The 20910-nt window shown below is 38.6% G+C and overlaps 1 protein-coding gene across 7 annotated transcripts in view; it reads left to right on the top strand.

The window, feature by feature from the left end:
• The window catches only part of TAF2 (TATA-box binding protein associated factor 2), a 91070-nt gene that overhangs the window by 48595 nt on the left and 21565 nt on the right, over positions 1-20910 (top strand). For 5 of the 7 annotated variants that reach the window (XM_055546777.1, XM_055546772.1, XM_055546771.1 and 2 more), the window contains 8 exons: positions 1098-1208; positions 4030-4223; positions 5022-5161; positions 8052-8121; positions 11215-11324; positions 16699-16928; positions 18182-18337; positions 18812-18917. In XM_055546777.1, the coding sequence (XP_055402752.1) occupies positions 1098-1208; positions 4030-4223; positions 5022-5161; positions 8052-8121; positions 11215-11324; positions 16699-16928; positions 18182-18337; positions 18812-18917 (1117 nt within the window). The remainder of the gene's footprint in view (positions 1-1097; positions 1209-4029; positions 4224-5021; positions 5162-8051; positions 8122-11214; positions 11325-16698; positions 16929-18181; positions 18338-18811; positions 18918-20910) is intronic. The other 2 variants (XM_055546775.1, XM_055546774.1) reach the window with 1 other exon arrangement.

The raw sequence follows: 20910 nt of genomic DNA, 5'->3' as shown, positions 1-20910 counted from the left end.
TTAAATAAAACAATAGGCAGTATCAGAATCAACACATGTGATAAGGGTAGGTACAAGTTGTTTTGGTTTTATTTTTTAGTTTGTATATGTGACTCTGTGTGTGTGTGTGTGTGTGTGTTCACTTGGGATGTAAACATATTTCTTAGTGTGGTTTGCAGTAAAAAAAATTGGAGAAGCCAGTGCTTTCAGACCAGTTCACCTTTCACATAATACTTGTAGTACCAGAAAAAAGAATGAGGATTCGTGCTTAAATTTAAGTCCTATTTCTGTGAAACAGAATCTTTCCCCCAGTTCTTCCAGCATTGGTAATACCTAGTGTAACACTGACCGTCCTGTTGCTTCTGCGCCTTCAGCCCAGCAGAGGAGCCACGCTGCTTTTTGCCCACCAGTTTAGAGGGTATAGTTACTTTAATCAGAAGAGAGAATGGTCCAATCTCTCTGTACTGGGAACTGTGATGTCCATTGTCTGTGGTTCTGCCTTGAGTTGGAATAGCTTTGCTCTGCTATTGTTCTGGTAGAGGTTACCTCTGTGGGTCAGGCTTCCACCTCCTTAGAAAAGTTGTCTATGAAAATTTGAAAAGGGGAAAGTTGGATTTCAGGTAATTTACCGTTTTTCCTTAGGCTGAGAAAGATGGTACTGGAGAGTCTGTGTCTCTTGAGACAAGTAGTTGAATTCTGCTGTCCGCCCTGTGCCTCTAGCCACTGTATCTGTGAGCCCTGAAAGGGGTGCTCGGCAAGCAGCTAGCTAAAATAACCCACCGTAGATGGCAGTGGAGTACAGACTGGACAGCGGTCTGTCTAATGCTGAAGCCCACACATCCCTTTTCCTCTGTAAATCACAGAGCTGGGTTTGCATGACATGTCCCTCTTCCAGCAGGTGGGCTGCCGGGTGCCTCCAGCTCTGCAGCTCTCCCCTGGGGTTCCTGCTGAGCTCTCTTGCCAGAGCGTTTGAGGCCTGTTCCCGTGGGAGGAGTAGGAGCCAGGGGGCTGGGGCCTGGACTCCCCCGATACTGTGTCAGCCCCAGGGCAACCTTTTCTCAGCGTGCACTGCGTTGGATTATAGTGATGGAAATTGAAAACAAGTTTTTTTTTTGTAGACTATGCCAGTTGCAATGGCCTTATTGAGAGATGTTCACAACCTTTGTCCCAAAGAAGTCTTAACATTTATTTTAGACCTAATCAAGTACAATGACAACAGAAAAAATAAGGTACGTTACTTTCATGTTAATAAAACTAGCCAGTGATATTTTGTTTTCAGAGAAATATTTAGACTGTGAAATCATTGTTGTGTCCATGGGACTTGAAATTTCTAGAGCTAGAAACATACAAATATGATTTATTGTAATAACCAGATATCTATCTGAAAACCAAGATTAGTTGATTTTTAAATGTTCTTATACCTGTTATAAGGTGCAGAGAGTAGCACATCAAATTTTGGAAACACAGCTGACATCTATTTTGGTGAAGTCTGAGAGCCCAGTTTTATTCTTATTCCTTTTTTCTTCTGTCAGAAAACAGTTCCTCTTGGATAACTTGTTCATTGATGAATTTGGCTCGTTTCTTTTTTTTAACCATAATGTGTGTTTTATCCACAGTTTGGTAATAGCTATTGAATGCCATGCTTCAAAAGTTATTTCACCTTACTCATTATCATTCTAGCAATCGGCAAGTGTTTTTGAGAATATATGCTGTGCCAGGCAGTGTACCATGTTAAATAGAAAAAGAAGGCATGGTGGTTGCCATCTCACATTTCATTTAAAGTAAGCATGTATTTGGGACTTAACCTGAAGGTCCAGTGGTTAAGACTCCACGGTTCCACTACAGGGGGTGCGGGTTCAGTACCTGGCTGGGGAACCAAGAACCAACATGCTGCACAGAGCAGCCAAAAACAAACAGAAAAACTGTGGAAGAACTGCTGTATATATGACAGTCTGATTCTGGGCCCTCAAGGTTTCAGCCTAATGAGGAAATCCAGCAAGTCAACAGCTAGGTCTCTTACTGCTATAGTGGAGGAATGGAGGAAAAGTGGAGCACTAATAGGGCTATAGTGGAGGCATGTATACACAAATTTCTGGAGAGAAAGTAGTTATCCACAGTAACAATGGAGCTATAAATATTCTTGCAGAAAACTTATAAACATTATTTAAGTAATCTCTGAATACAAATGACCCTGCTGATAGGATTAATTTTCTTGCTCCATGTTCAGATTTCTAGGCCAGTACATCTGATTTCCTGAGTTTAAATCAAGCCAACCGTGATTGCTTTCAATTAAATTAGTCTTCTGGGAATTGACTGGGATATGGATTTAGAAATTTGATTCATTTCAGAGGATAGTTTCCTCCATTTTCTTTGCTTCTTTTGCTACAACTCCTATTGTCTTCTACACCAGCCCTCCAGCTTCTTTGTGGCTTTCTTTCCTATTTTTTAACTTTTTTGCTCAAAATTTCAAGTTTTTTTTTTCCATTTTATATTCCAATTTAATTTTGATTCTGATTCCCTGCATATTTCTTTCTTTTAAACATGTATTATGCTGTTGGAAGGCATATCATTGGTTATTTCTCAGAGTATGTTAATGATAACCTTTGAACTTTTCTCCCTCTACTGGTTTTTGTTTCTTTGCACATTCTTATTTCCTCCAAGCTGCTTTCCCCCCTTTGTTCTGATCTCTCTTTATGTTGATGCTTTCTGCAAATATCTGGTGACCCTTGGTTAGATGTCTTAGTTGAGAGTGGAACACAGAAATAGCTGATTCGAAACTCTGTATCACCAGCATGATTTGTAAACTGCCGTCTTCCTTTTAGACGTATCTGGCTAGATCACTATGAGAGTGCCTTACATGTAGTAAACATTCGTCAACAAGCTAGTGTCTTCAGTTCCGTTCTTCAGTCACTCAGTCGTGTCTGACACCTTGCAACCCCATGAACCGCAGCACGCCAGGCCTCCCTGTCCATCAGCAGCTCCTGGAGTGCACTCAAACCCATGTCCATCGAGTCGGTGATGCCATTCAACCATCTCATCCTCTGTCATCCCCTTCTCCTCCTGCCCCCCAATCCCTCCCAGCATCAGAGTCTTTTCCAGTGAGTAAACTCTTCGCATGAGGTGGCCAAAGTATTGGAGTTTCAGCTTCAACATCAGTCCTTCCAGTGAACACCCAGGACTGATCTCCTTCAGAATGGACTGGTTGGATCTCCTTGCAGTCCAAGGGACTCTCAAGAGTCTTCTCCAACACCACAGTTCAAGAGCATCAATTCTTCGGTGCTCAGCTTTCTTCACAGTCCAACTCTCACATCCATACATGACCACAGGAAAAACCATAGCCTTGACTAGACAGACCTTTGTTGGCAAAGTAATGTGTCTGCTTTTCAATATGCTATCTAGGTTGGTCATAGCTTTTCTTCCAAAGAGCAAGTGTCTTTTAATTTCATGGCTGCAGTCACCATCTGCAGTGATTTTGGAGCGCAGAAAAATAAAGTCTGACACTGTTTCCACTGTTTCCCCATCTATTTGCCATGAAGTGATGGGACCAGAGGCCATGATCTTCGTTTTCTGAATGTTGAGCTTTAAGCCAACTTTTTCACGCTCCTCTTTCACTTTCATCAAGATGCTCTTTAGTTCCTCTTCACTTTCTGCCATAAAGGTGGTGTCATCTGCATATCTGAGGTTACTGATATTTCTCCCATCAGTCTTGATTCCAGCTTGTGCTTCCTCCAGCCCAGCGTTTCTCATGATGTGCCCTGCATAGAGGTTACATGCGCAGGGGGCAGCACGCAGCCTGGACGCGCTGCTTTCCCTGTTTGGCTCAGTCTGTGGTTCCGTGCCGTAGTAGCTAGTGTGTTACTGTTAAGTAAGTCTCTCTCGCTCTTTTTTCCGATATGTGACTCTACGCCAAAGGACAGTGTTGAATACTTACCTGAAAATTTGCTTGTCTTTGCAGATAAATTATGTTTTTAAAGTTACTATATTTTATTTCATTCACTTTTGAAAAGAAGTGTAAATTTATCATCGTCTCATAATTGTTTCTTGGCTTAGTTTTCAGATAACTATTATCGTGCAGAGATGATTGATGCCCTTGCCAACTCTGTTACGCCGGCAGTCAGTGTGAATAATGAAGTTCGAACTTTGGATAACTTACATCCGGACGTGCGGCTCATTCTTGAAGAAATCACTAGGTTTTTGAACATGGAAAAGCTTCTTCCAAGTTACAGGCACACCATCACTGTCAGGTATAATGATTCTTCATATTTGCTTCTTATAGTTACTTGCTTTTATAATTATTAGAGAAATTTATTTTCATAAAAAATACAGAAGTAAAAGTAAAAGAAAAAATCTAATGTGAGTCTACCATCCATGGGTAAATTATTACTCTTTTGGAGAAGGTCTTCTAAATTTTTTCCTGTGATAACTATATCAATTTTTAATTTTTGACATATATATATAATTTTTATATTCTACTTATGTCATGAACACTTCCTCATGTCATCGGAAATTATTCATAAGCATCTGCATAAGCTTTTATCCCATTGGATATAGTTTAAACATCCCTCTATTATTAGGCTTCTTTTAAAATTTTTTGCTTCTCTCAGATTTTTTGTAACATGACTATCAACAGGTTTTATCTGTTTCATTAGGAATTTGCTAAAAACAATTGTTGATTTACTGATTCAGCAATATAAAGTCTTAGCTTTCCATATATGTTAGTGAATAAACTATATTTGTATCACTAAAATTTTTAGAAAGAGTACTTTATTTAAGTTATATTTTATGCTAAATACATTTTTCTGTAGTGTGTTCCTGTTATAAATATAATGATACCTGAAATTGGATTTCCAAAGTTTTGAAATGTGTTTTCTTTTAATAGAGTTTTTTAGAGTCATTATAAAAGCCGAGTGTTAATTAAAAAGAGGATTCAGATTACATCAATTTTTCAGTTTATTGTTACAGATTATTTTAAATTCCTAGGAAATAAGTTTAATTCAAAATACTTTAACAAAAGTATTTAACTATAAATCCTGTTTTCCTAGTTGTTTGAGAGCCATACGAGTGCTTCAGAAGAACGGACATGTGCCCAGTGATCCATCTCTTTTTAAATCTTACGCAGAATATGGCCACTTTGTGGACATTAGGGTAGCAGCTTTGGAAGCGGTGGTTGATTACACTAAAGGTAATGCTTTAGAAATATATGCTTATATCATTTTAGAAAGAACTGTTTACCATTTACTATGTAGTCATTAGGATTTTCATAGTATGTGCATACAGATATCTTGATTTTTAATTAACTCACTGATTTAGAATTTTTGGTAAATATAGAATTCATATAAGAATTTATAAATGGGAGAAAAGAATAAAATTATAGATAGATACCTTTGGTCTTTCCAAAAAGTCTGTGCATCATTCTGTAGCCTTAATGAACATGTTATTTCAAGATATCTTGGAAGAAATTTCTAATTATATAAGGATTCAAGAAAACATTTTGTACCTGTCAGAAGTTTTCTCTGCAAAAGTCGAAGAAGAGCTAACAGTCGGGGACTTCCCCCATGGTCCAGAGGCTGAGACCCCATGCTCCTAGCACAGGGGCCTGGCTTCCGTCCCTGCTCAGGAAGCTGGGTCTCACATGCCACAGCGGGGACCCAGCACAGCCAATAAATAAGTACTGAGGGGGAACAGGTATGAGTGGGGACTCCAGGAGGGGGGAAAACAAAGCTTCATGAAGCTGGAAAAAAAAAGAAGGAAAAAAGTGAATAAGGGAATATTACATATTCAGAACATTGTCAGAAATACAGAGGGGAAAGTACGTTAAGGAGATAAAATATTAAAAAAAAAAAATTGTCACGAAGAATAATAGGTGGAAGAAATAATAGGATGTATCCTATTATCCAAGAAATAATAGGATACTTTGAAAGAGTGTAAATGAGACTGACCTAAGCTAGACTCTGATGAAATTTAAGATTTTAAGATTAAGGAAAAGTCTGTAAATTTCTAACTATTCCTAGAAGCGTCAGAACCCGTTTATTGTACAAGGTAAAAAAATAATGTAGCCTATAAATTCTTCAGAGTATGAAGAATTCGAAAGACAGCACAGGCCAACATGATGTTTAGGGGAAATTACGATCTAAGATTCTCTGCTTTGCTAAATCATTGTTCATGTATCCTTGAAGACCTAGACGACCATATCCTATATGTAATATTTTTAAAAACAAAATTCCTGGTCTTCCTCAGCCCCATCCATGCTTTCAGTGCAGGGGGCACAGGTTTGACCCCTGGTTGGGGAAGTTCTGCATACAATGGAGTGCTGAAAAACTTTTTTCCCAAGATAATTTTCAGCTGATCTGGAGGTGAACCAAAATAATAACTCAAGATTGATGAAAGTGTGATATGAGATTCCCAGTGAAATGCCAGGCATCTGTTCCTGTAAACTAAAGAGCTAAGCTTAAATACTTGTTAACATGTAAAATTTAATGCAAATTTCAAAACATAGTCTTAAAAAATAATATGCAAATATAAGAAATGTATAAATCTAAAGTTCCAGATTATACTAAAATGTGGAGAATAAAGAAGTTATGGTAATTTCTTATCTAACTGTGTAAAGAGAGGATTGCTTAAATTTTACATATTAAGTAGAAGAAAATATACGCAAATCCTTACATTTTTGTGTAAATTTCAGTAGGAATACTGCTTCTCAAAAGAAATTATAACAGGGTAAGGCAGAAAGTGAAGAGGAGCTAAAAAGCCTCTTGATGAAAGTGAAAGAGGAGAGTGAAAAAGTTGGCTTAAAGCTCAACATTCAGAAAACTAAGATCATGGCATCTGGTCCCATCACTTCATGGCAAATAGGTGAGGAAACAGTGGAAACAGTGTCAGACTTTATTTTTAGGGGCTCCAGAATCACTGCAGATGGTGATTGCAGCCATGAAATTAAAAGACGCTTACTCCTTGGAGGGAAAGTTTTGACCAACCTGGATAGCATATTGAAAAGCAGAGACATTACTTTGCCAACAAAGATCTGTCTAGGAAAGGCTATGGTTTTTCCTGTGGTCATGTATGGATGTGAGAGTTGGACTGTGAAGAAAGCTGAGCACCGAAGAATTGATGCTTTTGAGCTGTGGTGTTGGAGAAGACTCTTGAGAGTCCCTTGGACTGCAAGGAGATCCAAAAGGAGATCAGTCCTGGGTATTCTTTGGAAGGACTGATGCTAAAGCTGAAACTCCAGTACTTAGTACTTAAGTGCTCTTAGTACTTTGGCCACGTCATGCGAAGAGTTGACTCATTGAAAAAGACTCTGATGCTGGGAGGGATTGGGGGCAGGAGGAGAAGGGGACGACAGAGGATGAGATGGCTGGATGGCATCACTGACTCTATGGACGTGAGTTTGAGTGAACTCTGGGAGTTGGTGATGGACAGGGAGGCCTGGCGTGCTGCAATTCATTGGGTCACAAAGAGAGGAAAAGAATGGAAAATATTAGAAATTAAATCCTGAAAATAAAGGTTTTCAAATCATAAATATAATACTTTTTTAAAAGGTAAATGGAAATAGTGAATTTTGTTAAAGTTAATCATAGTACTGGTTTTTACAGCTGTTTTTTATGTTGTACTGAAAAGTTAAGGCTGCTCTTAAATAAACCACTTGGGCAGCAGCGGTTCACTGTGTGATTCAACTGAGACACCGTTGAATAGCAAACCTCTGTAATTTGATCTGAGCGTCTAGAAACACACTTCTATTTAAACACATTTCCATTTAGAGTTATTCATCTCTGATTTAGGGCTCTAATAAATTACACTTTTGTCTTATGTTGTATTCACCATTGATTTGAACCTAAGTGGAAAATACACTGTTGGTCCTGTTTTGATGCTTTGACTGCATAGATGGCACAATACTTGTAAAACTTGCAGAGTAGCCTCTTGCATCAAAATGTAAGAAACTGCCTCCATCCTGCATTTCTGATTAGAGATCTGGCTAAGACAGAGCCCTAAATACTCAGTGTGAACTCCTTGTTTGTCACTTGTTTAATGTGTAATAATTAACAGCAAGTACATTTCCTTGTTTTTGTTTTCAGTGGACAGGAGTTATGAAGAACTGCAGTGGCTACTTACCATGGTTCAGAATGACCCTGTACCCTATGTAAGGTTAGTTTTGTTGTGCTATTATATTTTGTTTTTATAAATCATTAAGTAAGTAATTTCAGAAAATTATACATGGAGTTAAGTCTTAGTTTTTGAAAATATAGGAGTACCTTATCCAGGTACTCATGCCGCTTTTTATTTGGTTTGCCTTTGGAAAGATACTTTAAAAGATATATTAAGTTAATTCCCTGAATTTTACACATGATTTCTATTGTAATTTAAAGAAAAGCTTATGTAACCCTTTTTAGTACACATGGGAAAATCCCTTATGTATCAAAAAAATCATAAAACCTCTTTATCAATTGATACGCTGTATTTTGAAAGTAAGAACAGTATTTTGGTGTGTCCCATTTGTTCCATTTCTTGCTCATATAAAATCCTAATTTTTAATAAATGGATTTAAGATCAAAAAATGTAACACAACATTGTTAAAAATTTAGAATGTAAGAGAAATTAAAATTCCAGTCCTGACTTAGTAACTATTTTCATTTTTGTATTCTCTTCATTTTGTTCATTTCTGCTGCTTGCTTTTGCAAAGTAGGATACTTATAGTGTATTTGAGCAGGATTAAAACTTTTTACTATTTCTGTCTTCCTTTCTTTACACCTAATAGACTCAAATTTGTGTTCATTTGTTGTAATAATTCAGTTTCATAAAATGAAATTTGAAAGCTGGAAAATAATTTAGATTTTAGCCATTCCAACTGGAAACAAGAACATAGACCCAGAAGCGTCGTCTTGCTCGAGTTTGCACATCATTTGGCAGGTATTTTCTTCTGAAAAGGCAGACAGATCCACTCTTCCTTTTAACCTCACTGAAGTGCGTCTCGCTGTGAGGCACACGTAGGTGATCTCAGCTCCTAACGGGGAAACCTTTGAGCAGCAGTTGTTTTTCAGGTTAGTTGTAGCAGGTTCCTGGTTAAGCCACCTTGTGTATTTCAGTGTTTTAAGCAATGGTTATTAAAAAATATTCTTTGTACAGTTTTGCTGTTTTTATTTCATGGTTCTTGATTTGTGATCTGAATTTTATTTTAAATAATTTGTCCTTGGATTGATACATATATGAAGGATCAGGTTGATGTGGACAAAAATCTCATAATCACCCGTTCTGAAGTGCATGTTTACATGAAAGAGAGTCGGCAGGTGTTCTCTGGTAGAGCTCATGCATTTGAAAGTTTATAAGATGCTGCTGATGGCAAGTAGGACAGAAATTATAAACGTAGCTTGTCATGTGTTCATTTATGTTTTCAAGTCACATCAAGAACTAACATTAAGGCACATACTTCTGAGATCTCAAAACTGCGTTTTGAAGACCATTTTATATAATATTTGAAGTTGTATTTCTAAATTAGATACTATACAGTCTGATTGCTTTTGAAATGTTGTGGAGCTTATGATATTCAAGTTTCAAGAACATTTATTTATACTGTGAACTGAAAATCTATTTAAAGATACATTCATGATTATATTTGACATGTTTACTTCATAATTGATACGGTTTATTTATATCACCAATAGGGAACCTCTTAGGCTTTACTTCATATCATCCAGCTCATAGTTACAGTTAAAAAAGTTCAGCACGTCTTTAAAAAGCTTTAATAGCAGTGAATGATTACAGGATAGGAGTGTTACCACATTAACGGCATTGTATGTGTGTTATTTGGTGTCTTGGGACATCAGTCGCTATATTTTTTGTGGGTTTTCCCCCCTCTGGTTTTTATACTTTGAATAGAAACTTCGTCCGTTTCTCTGTCATCGTTACCTTCTCTTTCCTCCCTCCCTTCCTGTCTGTCTCTATTGAGGTATAATTGACAGTTTTAGGCACATATCATATTGATTCTCTATTTGTATAGTTTGAAAAATGATCACCATCATAAGTTTGGTTAACATCCATTACCGTACATAATTACAAGTATTTTTTCTTATAGGAACTTTCAAGATCTGCTCTCTTAGCATCTTTCAAATATGCAACACAGTTGTTACTAACTGTAGTCACCATACTATCCCCTTATGACTTATTTTATAAGATAAGTGGGGATTTGTACCTCTTGACCCCGTTCACCCGTGTCACCCCCCCCCACCCCCCCCCCCCGCCTCTGACAGCCTCCGATCTGTTTTATTATTTACACTCACGGAGTAACCAGCATATAGAACTGCTGTGTTCTGCTGTTAATGGGATAGGATTCTTAGTCTTAAAGATAGGCAAACATTTCTATTTCTGCTATTTCTGTCTCTCTTAACATCAGTGACATTCATCTCTCCTGCCTCAAATACAGCATTTTATTTTTATGGCTTTTTGGTTGATTTTTAAACTCCTAATAGTAAAATGGCCTTTAATAAGAACTGATTCTTTTAAAAAGTACAGATTTTTAAAATTTCTCTCTTTTAACATTAAAAATTCTTTGTTATTATATATATCAGGATTACTGATTTAGACAGATCACTAGAGTTAGATAAAGCTCTGCAGAATTTGGGGGCTGAAACCTTAAAATTTGGAGGAAAAGAAACTAATTACGTGTAATTACCCCTTTATGCTTTAGAGCTAAGTTGAACATCATCTCTATAAGGTACTTTCTTGAGTCCCTGCTCTAGGTTAGATTCATCAAGTAATAATTGTCCAGAAAATCCTACAGTTGTTCCTTTACCCAGGTATATACATAATCCCCATGTATATAAATATTAATTCATAGTTTAAATTTTTTTAACCTGCTGTCTCCCCCATGGGAACATAAATTTTAAAAAGACAGAGACCATTGTCTTTTGCCACTGTATGCGTAGCGTTTAGTATGACGCCTTGTATATGGTTAATCACGTGTGTGTTAAGCAGGTGGGGGTTATGTGTATTACATGTATTGTATTTTCCCCTTCTAATCATATATATGTTTAACTTAATTCATATGTTAAAGAAAAGTGATTTTATCTCTGTAGTGACAACTGTGTGTAGAAAAAACCTTCAAGCTGTTGAATTAGTTTTAAATGTTTGTGAAAGTTCTTAGTCTAAGAAGAGAGGTGATAAAATAGATGGAGAAACTTGAGATAGTTTTCAAATGTTTTTATTTCACGGTTAGCAAAAATTTGATTTTTCTTTATTTTTCAGACATAAAATTCTAAATATGTTGACTAAAAACCCACCCTTTACTAAGAGCATGGAGTCTCCCTTATGCAATGAAGCGTTGGTAGATCAACTTTGGAAACTTATGAATTCTGGTAAGAGAGCAGTGGCTTTTAAAAAAGCTTTTTATTATTGGAGTTCTTTCATTCTATTGTTTTTAAGGAGGCTGCTTACCGTACTTCCCTTCACAGTGGCGGCTGCGGTAGCGTTTGCTCAGGGCCCAGCCGCACACTGTGCCCCACGGGGTAGTTGAGGAAACAAACACTGGTTTAGTGAGAGTGTCTCAGGTGTTTAAGGATCTGGAAACATGGACTCGCACAGGCTTACTGTTACATTTATTTCAGAAGGTCACCGAGGTCGGAAAATCAGTCTTCTTCCTCTTTTCGGTAGTCCTCCTGGTGGCCTTTCCCAGAGGTAACCAATTCCTCGCGTACCCTTTTCAGGGAGGTATATAGTGTTAGCTTTCTGCACCTGGAGACCATGGCATCTCATCGTCACAGTTTTAATTTACATTATCTGAGTGCAGTCAGGAGGCAGTCGGTGCTCCCAGGCATGAGCTCTGGAACCAGTTTGCTGAGGATTAAACCTCAGCTGAATGACTTGCTCTCAGTGTGACTTGTCTAAGCCCATGAATTTCTCATTTTAAAATAGAGGTACTTCTGCAAACTGAAAATTAAATGAGTTATTATTTGTGAAATGCAGTAACTAATTCATATTAAGTGCTTGAAAGGTTGTTACGCTAACATACTAATGATACTATGTTGAGTACTTCTCATATATGTGAGCTGTCTGTAGTTTCTGTTTTGTAGAGTGTTCGTATTCTTTGACATTTTTGTTTAATTGAATCACTAATCTTTTCCTGTAGGATTGTAACTATAATATATATGTAAAGAAAATTTGCTTTATGTCTCCGATATGTTGAAATTGTAATATTGGCTTTGATTTAAAATTCAATCTAAAGCTAGACTGAAAGTGTTTGGCTTAGAGAGAAGTTGCTACAGATAGATGGTGAGGGAGCAGTGGGTATTCATTTTAATAAATATGTTGCTTTACCTTCTCTCTAAAGTATTGGAAGATAACTTGCTTGCCTATCTCATTAGTGACTACTTCATGAACTTGTAAAGGATCATTCAGCAGTTACAATGTGACATGACAACCCCCTCCAGTACTCTTCCTTGGAAAATCCCATGGGTGGAGGAGCCTGGTGGGTTGCAGTCCATGGGGTCGCGAAGAGTAGGACATGACTGAGCGGGGTCGCGAAGAGTAGGACATGACTGAGCAACTTCACTTTGACTTTTCACTTTCATGCACTGGAGAAGTAAATGGCAACCCAGTCCAATGTTCTTGCCTGGAGAATCCCAGGGACTGGGGAGCTTGGTGGCTGCCGTCTATGGGGTTGCACAGAGTCGGGCACGACTGAAGCGGCTTAGCAGCAGCATGTGACATGAACTGTACTGTGTTGAGTATATTCTTAGCAAGAATGTATGATTCCATGATTGTGAGGGAGTGCAACTTGACAGACAGTCATAATGAAGTATGAAGAAGTCACATATCACCTCTTAGGGAAGGTTTCATGGGCAAAATAAACATGTGTTTAAGATTAATGGGGCAATCTCTATTAAAATGTTTGAACTCCATTGGAAGATTGTGGTTATACAAATTCAAGCTCTGATTGATGTTTAGTATTTATTTTTGCTAGTGTTCAGAATAAAGTACAGTTACTGCTTTGGTTTGGAATTCTCTGTGCTAATAATCTAAACAGAACAGATCAGTGAAGCCATCGGCATAAACAAGTTTTTGCTCTTGTTCTTCAGATGTATAAATAAATGGGAACAGAACAGTATGAACAGTGGGAATGGCTCAGATAATTGAGAAGGTTTTTTGTTTTTTTCTTTTTAATGTTTTTGGAGAACATTGGGCATTTGGGAAGATTGATGAGAGGATTGCCTGAGAGAGTTCCTGGTTTTTACTCAGCAGCAGCATTCTGAAGACTGTTATTTAATCTGCCAGCTACCCCTCCCAACTCAAATCACTTAAATGGCAAGGAACACTCATGTATCCCTCCCCCGTGATCCTTCCCTCAGGTAGCAGCTGCCCTTGGATTATCATTTGCAGTTATGCTTTGGGACCCACCCTGCCGGCCTGAGCCAGAGAGGCAGTGCTCAGGGCGGATGGTCTCCGCTCAAATCAGAAAGTATCTGAAGACAAATCCCTCAGATCACAAATCTGATCTTAGAAAAGATCATTCCTTCATTTTCTGAGGTGATTGCTTTTAACGCTGATCAAGGCACCGTTTTCAGGACATTTTTCTTTTCCTTGGTCGTGCTTATGAAATCTTGATTCCCTGACAAGGGATTGAGCCCATGACCCCCGCAGTGGAAGCTTAGAGTCCTAACACTGGACTGCCAGGGAAGTCCCGAGGACATGTTGCAGTAAACTCGTCACTCCGCATTGATGACAGAAGCTTAGAAATGTGTACAGTTAGGCTCCACAAGCATGACTGTCGTGTGGTCAGTTCTGTCCTGATCTTCCCATCCATCTTTCTGACTCTGCCACTTAATGCCACTGTAAAGTGACAACTATTTTAAGATTTTATTCCATGGTTTTGAAATACAATGTTTTCATTTTTTTTCTGTTTTATAATTTTAACAGAAGCACTGCTTATTTTTTAGCTCCATCCTGTCAGCCTTAAGTTGTAATATTTATAACTCAGGTTTTTGAGGAGGGGGAAACAGTCAAGGTCCCCCCATAAGAATAGAGCAGTGCTGCTTCCTCCATCCAGATTGAAGGCCTCCTGAAACCATTACCAACCCAGACCCAAAGCCCACATGGAAACACACAGTAACAGCATGCCTGCTGTAGGGGCTGGGGACTCTCAGCAGCCTTCATGCCCCGTGCCGTCTCGTGGTCCTCAGCTGACCCTCAGGAACAGGACGCCCCGGCTCACCAGAATATACATTTCCCACCTGCTTTTTAAAACTGAGATAATGCTTCTTCAAAAAAAAAACTTTTTAAGAGTTCATACTCCGTTTCATGACTGGTTTCGACGTCATCTACAGTGTATAAAGATTCCAGAATCGTTATTTGCAGTTGACATAATTGGGCAATACTCCCCTTCAAGCTTTAGTCTTATTCCAGTCGTAAATGCACCCTAAGCCATTCTGGTTTCTTTACTGATAGAGTGTCTGAGATGGGCGTCTTTTCCTGCTCTACCCCTGAGTGGCAGACATGGAGGGCTTGCTGTTTCGGCAGCCTTCATTCTGTTCTTCAGAGGGCTGATTTCCTCCAGCCTCTGTGATGAAGGTCCAGGAATCCGATCCCTGTCCTCTGTGGAACCTTTCCATGTGTGAAAAGCATGGAGGAGGACAGTAACGAGGGCCCCCAAAACATGGGGCAATTTCAGTCCATTAAAGTGTCCAGGTATGGATATTCCAGAGAAAGAAATGGATTTCCAGTGTAAAATCCTTACCTTCTCTCTGTACTGTTCCCATTTCTGGTTTCTCTCATGCTTCTCAGAGCTCTTGAGCAGTATTGTGCATCTGCTGTTACCTTCCCACACGGTAGCAAAATCGAAGATGTCTCAAGGAAGACTGACAGTTGTTTCCTGATGCACAAAGTGCCTAATACAGAGGAGTGTATATAGTACGAGCTCTGTAAAATTGTGACTCCTCTGATGATTGAAAGTACACACCCATGTTAATGTAACAGTTACTTACCTGTTATGGCTGCTGTTCAGTTGCTAAATCATGTCTGACTCTTCTGCCATCTCACAGACTGTAGCCCGCCAGGCTCCTCTTTCCATGGGATTTTCTTGGCAGGAATACTGCAGTGGGTTGCCATTTCCTTCTCCAGAGGATCTTCCTGACCCAGGGTCTGTTAGAGTATATCTCATCAAAATCATTACTTGATTGCAATTTATTTACTTATTCTAATATTTGTTGTTGAAAACCACAAAACTTAATATTATTAACTGTCCTGAATTTACTGCAGCAATGTCTTTCCTTTTTGTTCCTCTTTTTTAAAACATTGTGGTACTCTTCTGAAACCCTAGTTCTTGGCCAAAATTATTTATATGGTTTATTTTTCTTGTCTAGAAGAATATTTCTTCTCAGCTGTTTTGAATTCTCTAGGTCATTTTAAATTCTGGCTAGAAACCATAGTCATTATCTAGCCCTAGGTGATAATCTCGTCCTGGCAGTTCTGTGTGGTGGCAGTGTCCACCTGGAATGCCCACTGGGGGACTGAAAGGCAAGTGGGAAGAGTTCTGGCGTTCCCGGGCTCTGGTCCGCCATTGTTGTGGGGTGAGGTATACTCTGAGACCACAACCCTGATTTCGGAGGTGAAAACACGGATACTTATCAGAGAAGCTGAGAAGTCTCTCAGCCACCTTAGACTGAGTTTCTGCAGATGCAGTTTTCCTCTGGCCAGTACAAGTTACCATCTCTGTTACCAGCCTGTAGCCATCTCTGCTGTTTGCTGGTTTGTTTGTTTTTTTTAACACATTCCTAGTAGAACAGCACAAATGTGTAGGTATTGAACAAACACTTCTACAATAAGTCTAAGATTAGACTTGTGTTGTTTCAGATAGTTGTAGGGTTTCTTACCATATTTAAAATCTGAAAGTAATAAATTTGAGCATTAGAATTTGTTTCCAGTGTAGGGTTCAGTGGGGTTCATGAAGGTTCTTGGTGTACCATCTTCCTAACATGCTATTAAAGAAGAAAATCGGACAAGATGAACAGAATGAATGAATGTGGACCAGTTCTGACTCTTTGCGACCCTATGGACTGTAGCCCACCAGGCTCCTCTGTCCATGGAATTCTCCAGCCAGAATACTGGAGTGGATTGCCATTCCCTTCTCCAGGGGATCTTCCCAACCCAGGGATCAAACGCAGGTCTCTTGAATTACAGGCAGATTCTTTATCATCTGAGCCACCAGGAAAGCCCAGTATAAGTCTAATACTCCAGAAATAGTATTTTTTTTTTCCTGGCTTTAAATCTTCCTTTTAATTCCTCCTCCTTGGTTAACTGCTCCACATTCATTTATTCCCTGTTCACCTTGTCTGATTTTCATTTTTAATAGCATGTTAGGAAGATGGTACACCAAGAGCCTCATGAATGCTACTCCTGGAAACAAATTCTAATGCTCAAATTTATTACTTTCAGATTTTAAATATAGTAGGTGTCTAATTTTTATTTCATAGGAGAATGAAAGAATTAGATTTTTTTCAGTTGTAAAATTCAGTATTTCCTTAGAACATTTATGGTTTCTGTGACTGTGTAGGTACCTGGTGTTAAGGTAGGAAGCATCTTGACAGTAGAGGGCTTGCCACTGGAGCCTAGGTCAGTAGGCGGTTCCTTTTAGCATCATAACCCTCTCTTCCCTTCCGTTTGTACAGGTTCTGGACATCTAAACATGTATGGATAGATGTGCACACTGACCTTTTGTTATTGCTGTTTGCTTCCTAGGCACGTCACACGACTGGAGGTTGCGGTGTGGCGCTGTGGACTTGTACTTCACACTTTTTGGCCTCAGTAGACCTTCCTGTTTACCCTTGCCAGAACTTGGCTTGGTCCTTAATTTGAAAGAGAAAAAAGCTGTCTTGAATCCAACCATCATTCCAGAGGCCATAGCAAGCAACCAAGAAGCTGCAGTGAATCCAAGTAGTCACGCACAGCTAGTTGGATTTCAGAACCCTGTAAGAATCACATGTGATATGGAAAAAGTATCAATAGTTTTATTATTTAGAGCTCCAAAGAAGAGAATTGTTTCTTTAGAACTAGAGGATTTTAGAGCCACTAACAGCTTCTCGCACCATTTTAAAAAGTGCTGGCTGACACTGTCTCAGCACCTGGCAGCCTGAGGCGCGGTGACGCCAGGCCCCCTGCTGCCCGTGGTGGCAGAGGCTTTCTGTGCTTGAGCATGAAGCGCCTCCTGTGAGTGGCAGAAAAGTGAACATTTAACCAGCTACATGTTAACCGAACTTGTCTGTACACAGGACCTTGACTTTTCTCTTTTTTTGCTACTTGGCATTAATGGCGTCATTCTAAACATTTGAGAAGTGCCTGACAACTGCTTATTGAATCATTAGTAAATAAGTAGATAATAATGAATGGTCCAGTGAACATGTAATCTGCTGATTGGGGGAGGAGAAATGCATTATGTTTTTTTTTAGTTTATGTATATGTATATGTGTTTGCTTTTACAAAAACTTTTATTTCCAACTATGCATTATGAAATTATGAGACTTTATTGTAGAAAGACCTTCAGGATCCATATCAATTATTTTACTGTAATTTAAAGAAAGTTTTCCAGAAGCCTCTTGCTCATTGGTGACACAATTATCCCCAGTGCTTCAAGCTTCATTTTTCACCAATATTTAGACCAGATTACTTGCCTGGCAATACCCTACTGGTGTTTTGACACTTTAAAACTTAAATTTCTCTTTATGCTAGTTAGTAATAGTCATTTAAAAGAAATTATTCACCTAGATTTTCTGAAATATAATCATACTTATTTTTGTAAATTTAAAATGTATCCTAGAGTTCAGGTTATGTAAAGTAACACAAATCTTTTCATAGGAAAAAAAAAAAGTCTCGTTAAAGAGCTCTTTTGTATCTGACTATAAGCCAGTGGAAATGAATGTTTCTAATTCTTGTCCATGTATGTTGATTTATCCACTTTCATACTTGGAGTCTTCCAGATAAGAGGGGAAAATAACACCAAAATGTATATGCTCTGGGGAAAGTTTAAAGTTCCCTTTCATACCTCCCTTCTCCTCCCAGAAAGACCAGCAGACGGGGAGGGGAGGTTCGTTTCTAGCCCGTTGCTGACAACTTTCAGGCACTGGGCGTGTGCTAATCTGCATGGTTGCTGTAGGTCTTAGTTTTCAGCTATAACATGAGCTACTTGTCTTCAGGAATCTAATTTTGATCTTGAATATTGCCACAGGAAGATGATCACCTTGCCAAGGAAGCCTCATGTAATATGTCAGCTCATCAGCAGGGAGTGAAGAGGAAGGCTGACACACCACTGGGGTCCCCACTAGAGCCTGGTCAGATACTGGAGAAGAATGAGGATAGCAGTAAAGTCACACTCAAAATCAGAGTAAGACATACAGGCTACACCTGTATGAGCAGCGTAGGGCGCTCACCTTCTTGCACACCCTTGTGACTACTCGCAGTGGTTTTCCCTTCGCAGGAGCAGGTGGGACAGCCTAAATCGTAAAAGAACTCAAATGTCCATCTAAGACACTCCAGCCGATGGTCAGACGTCTGTTGCCACACGCGTCTTCTCTGTCTGGGGGAGGAGCTCCGTGTGCACAGCTCGCTGCTTCTCGCCACAGCGCAGGGTAGACCTCAGCCGCTGGTGCACGTCCAGTCATCCCCAGTCAGCGTCTTTGGAGGCTGGGCTCCATCATCTTCTCTTTCTCTTAATGCTTTTTGGGAAGGAGACCACTTTTCCTTTTAAATGTTTTGGGGCTATATCCTGCGGCTTTTCTGCTGCCTCTCCTGAGAGCAGAAATCCAGACATAAAGTGAAACAATGGCTCCTTTCCTCCTTTGTTTTGTTTGTGTTGTAGTTTTCAAGTTCTCAAGACGAGGAAGAGATTGACATGGATACTGTTCATGATAGCCAGGCATTCATCTCCCATCATTTAAACATGCTGGAAAGGCCGTCAACTCCAGGTAAGACGGAGCACTGCGCTCACTGGGCTGGTGGAGAGGCCGCGTGACACGCTGTGTGCAGGCGTGCTGCCTTACTGTCGAGAATAACTGTACAGTTCAGAGGCAGCCAGTATAAAACACAGGACTGTATCAGGTAACACATACCAGCAAAGGAATACAATGTTTTCAAGTATTTCTTTTGATTTTCTACTTTGTTTTGGTTCTTTTTAAATATTTGGCTTACTTCTAGATTTGTTTTTTCAAAAATCCATTCATCAGATTCCTTCCAGTAGCTTTAATTTCTGTTTTTTGTTTCTTTGTTTTTTGAGGTTTAGACTTAACCTCAAAATAAAATAAGAGATCAATTTTTTTTTTTTAACAATGTGACTATAATTATATATAAAACTTCTTGACTACAACTAATGCAGCCCGTAACACAACTACTTTATTTTCTTGACTGCTTGTTCCATGTAACATGTCATATTATATTTTTGCATACATCTCTCAAACATCCCAGTCTTTTCTATGGAAAACATTACCTGAGGCAGTACCAAGCTGATGCGCTCTAATTTACCCGTTATTTCCCTGTGGGCAGCCATTTGTTTCAGGCTTCAATTTTATGCAAGTGATTGATTCTCTCTGAGTGTCTTCATACAGAAGTTTCTGTTTCTTTTTTTGTCAAATTATGCTTAGGATAAATCCCTTAAAATATATTTTTGGTAAAAAGATGAATTTTAGCTTTATTGTAAGGTGCTTGTCTTTAGAAGATTTTCGTGCTCTTGGTGTTGTTGCCATAATGCTTTTTGAAGAGATTATACCTAGTTCATGTCATCAACATTTTTAAGTTTTCAGAAATAAAGCTTTGGTGTAACTTGCTTGTAGTTGTGAAATACAGTAAGTAATAAAGCCAGTCTTGGTGAGCCCGCCACCAACCGTTAACCTGTGTGGCGTTCTCCATTCTGTGACCGTTCTCTCTGTGCTTCTCTCCTGATTCTGTTCACCTTCTTTGCATTGCGAGTAAGTAAATGGTGTCTCAGCTGTTTTTCCTTCAACATTCTGTTGCTTTTCTGTACAGTGTACCACACAGATATATGATCTGTATGTTTACTTTGCCTAGTTTTTGGATTATGTGAAAACTGTGTGATACTCAATATGACTTAGCTTTTTTTCACTCAACGTTATGCTGCTGAAACTCACCCATATTGATACATAAAGATGTAATTCATCAATATTTATCATCATGCTCTGTCCTTCATATACTGTTTTATTGTCATTGTGATAACTTAAAGGATACTTAACTATAATTACCATTTTAAATGATTATTAATTATTATCATTATAATTCAAGTTTATGATATATTTCTTTAATTATAAATGTGACTGTTTTTCTTTTTTTGGTACTATTCCTGTTTTTTTTAACTGGAAAATCCTATTTATACTTCATGCTGGATGTGGTTATCTTTTATGATCTTTGTGTTTGAATGGCTTTTTTTAAAACGTGTTATATTTGTGCAGCTCTCCCTTACCCACCTTGGTATGCGTTTTGTTTGTTTTTTTGTTTAGTTTTGTTTGTAAGACCTTTTTTACTATCTAGTAAAATCTGGGATGAACTAGCAGAATTTGAGAATTGGCATCAAAAAGAATATGAACCTAATTATATTTGAAAATAGAAAGGTCATGAATTCTTTGGCTTTCATAATCATAAGCAGTCTTAACAATTATTTTTCTATTCTGTCCATTTTATGGATAAGTAAATTTAACCAGAGATATATTAAATAATTTGCCCTCAATGACATACCCAAGTAATAGCCAGCTCAGTGCCAGATCCCAATCCTAGACTTCTCCGTGTGACAAATGAAAAGGAGACACAAACAGAGAACTGTCTTCCCTGGACTGTTTATCTGATTTCTGGATGATTGGACATTAGAACCTGGGTCTCCTGGTATGACAGCGCTCTTCATGTTTTACCATTGTAACATTTCATGTTCCAAATGTCTGTATAATCCCTAAATTA

Source organism: Bubalus kerabau, chromosome 14 (assembly GCF_029407905.1).
Source record: "Bubalus kerabau isolate K-KA32 ecotype Philippines breed swamp buffalo chromosome 14, PCC_UOA_SB_1v2, whole genome shotgun sequence".
Taxonomy (NCBI): domain Eukaryota; kingdom Metazoa; phylum Chordata; class Mammalia; order Artiodactyla; family Bovidae; genus Bubalus; species Bubalus kerabau.
Note: the sequence above shows the minus strand (reverse complement) of the source record. Positions and strands in the feature narration are given on the sequence as shown.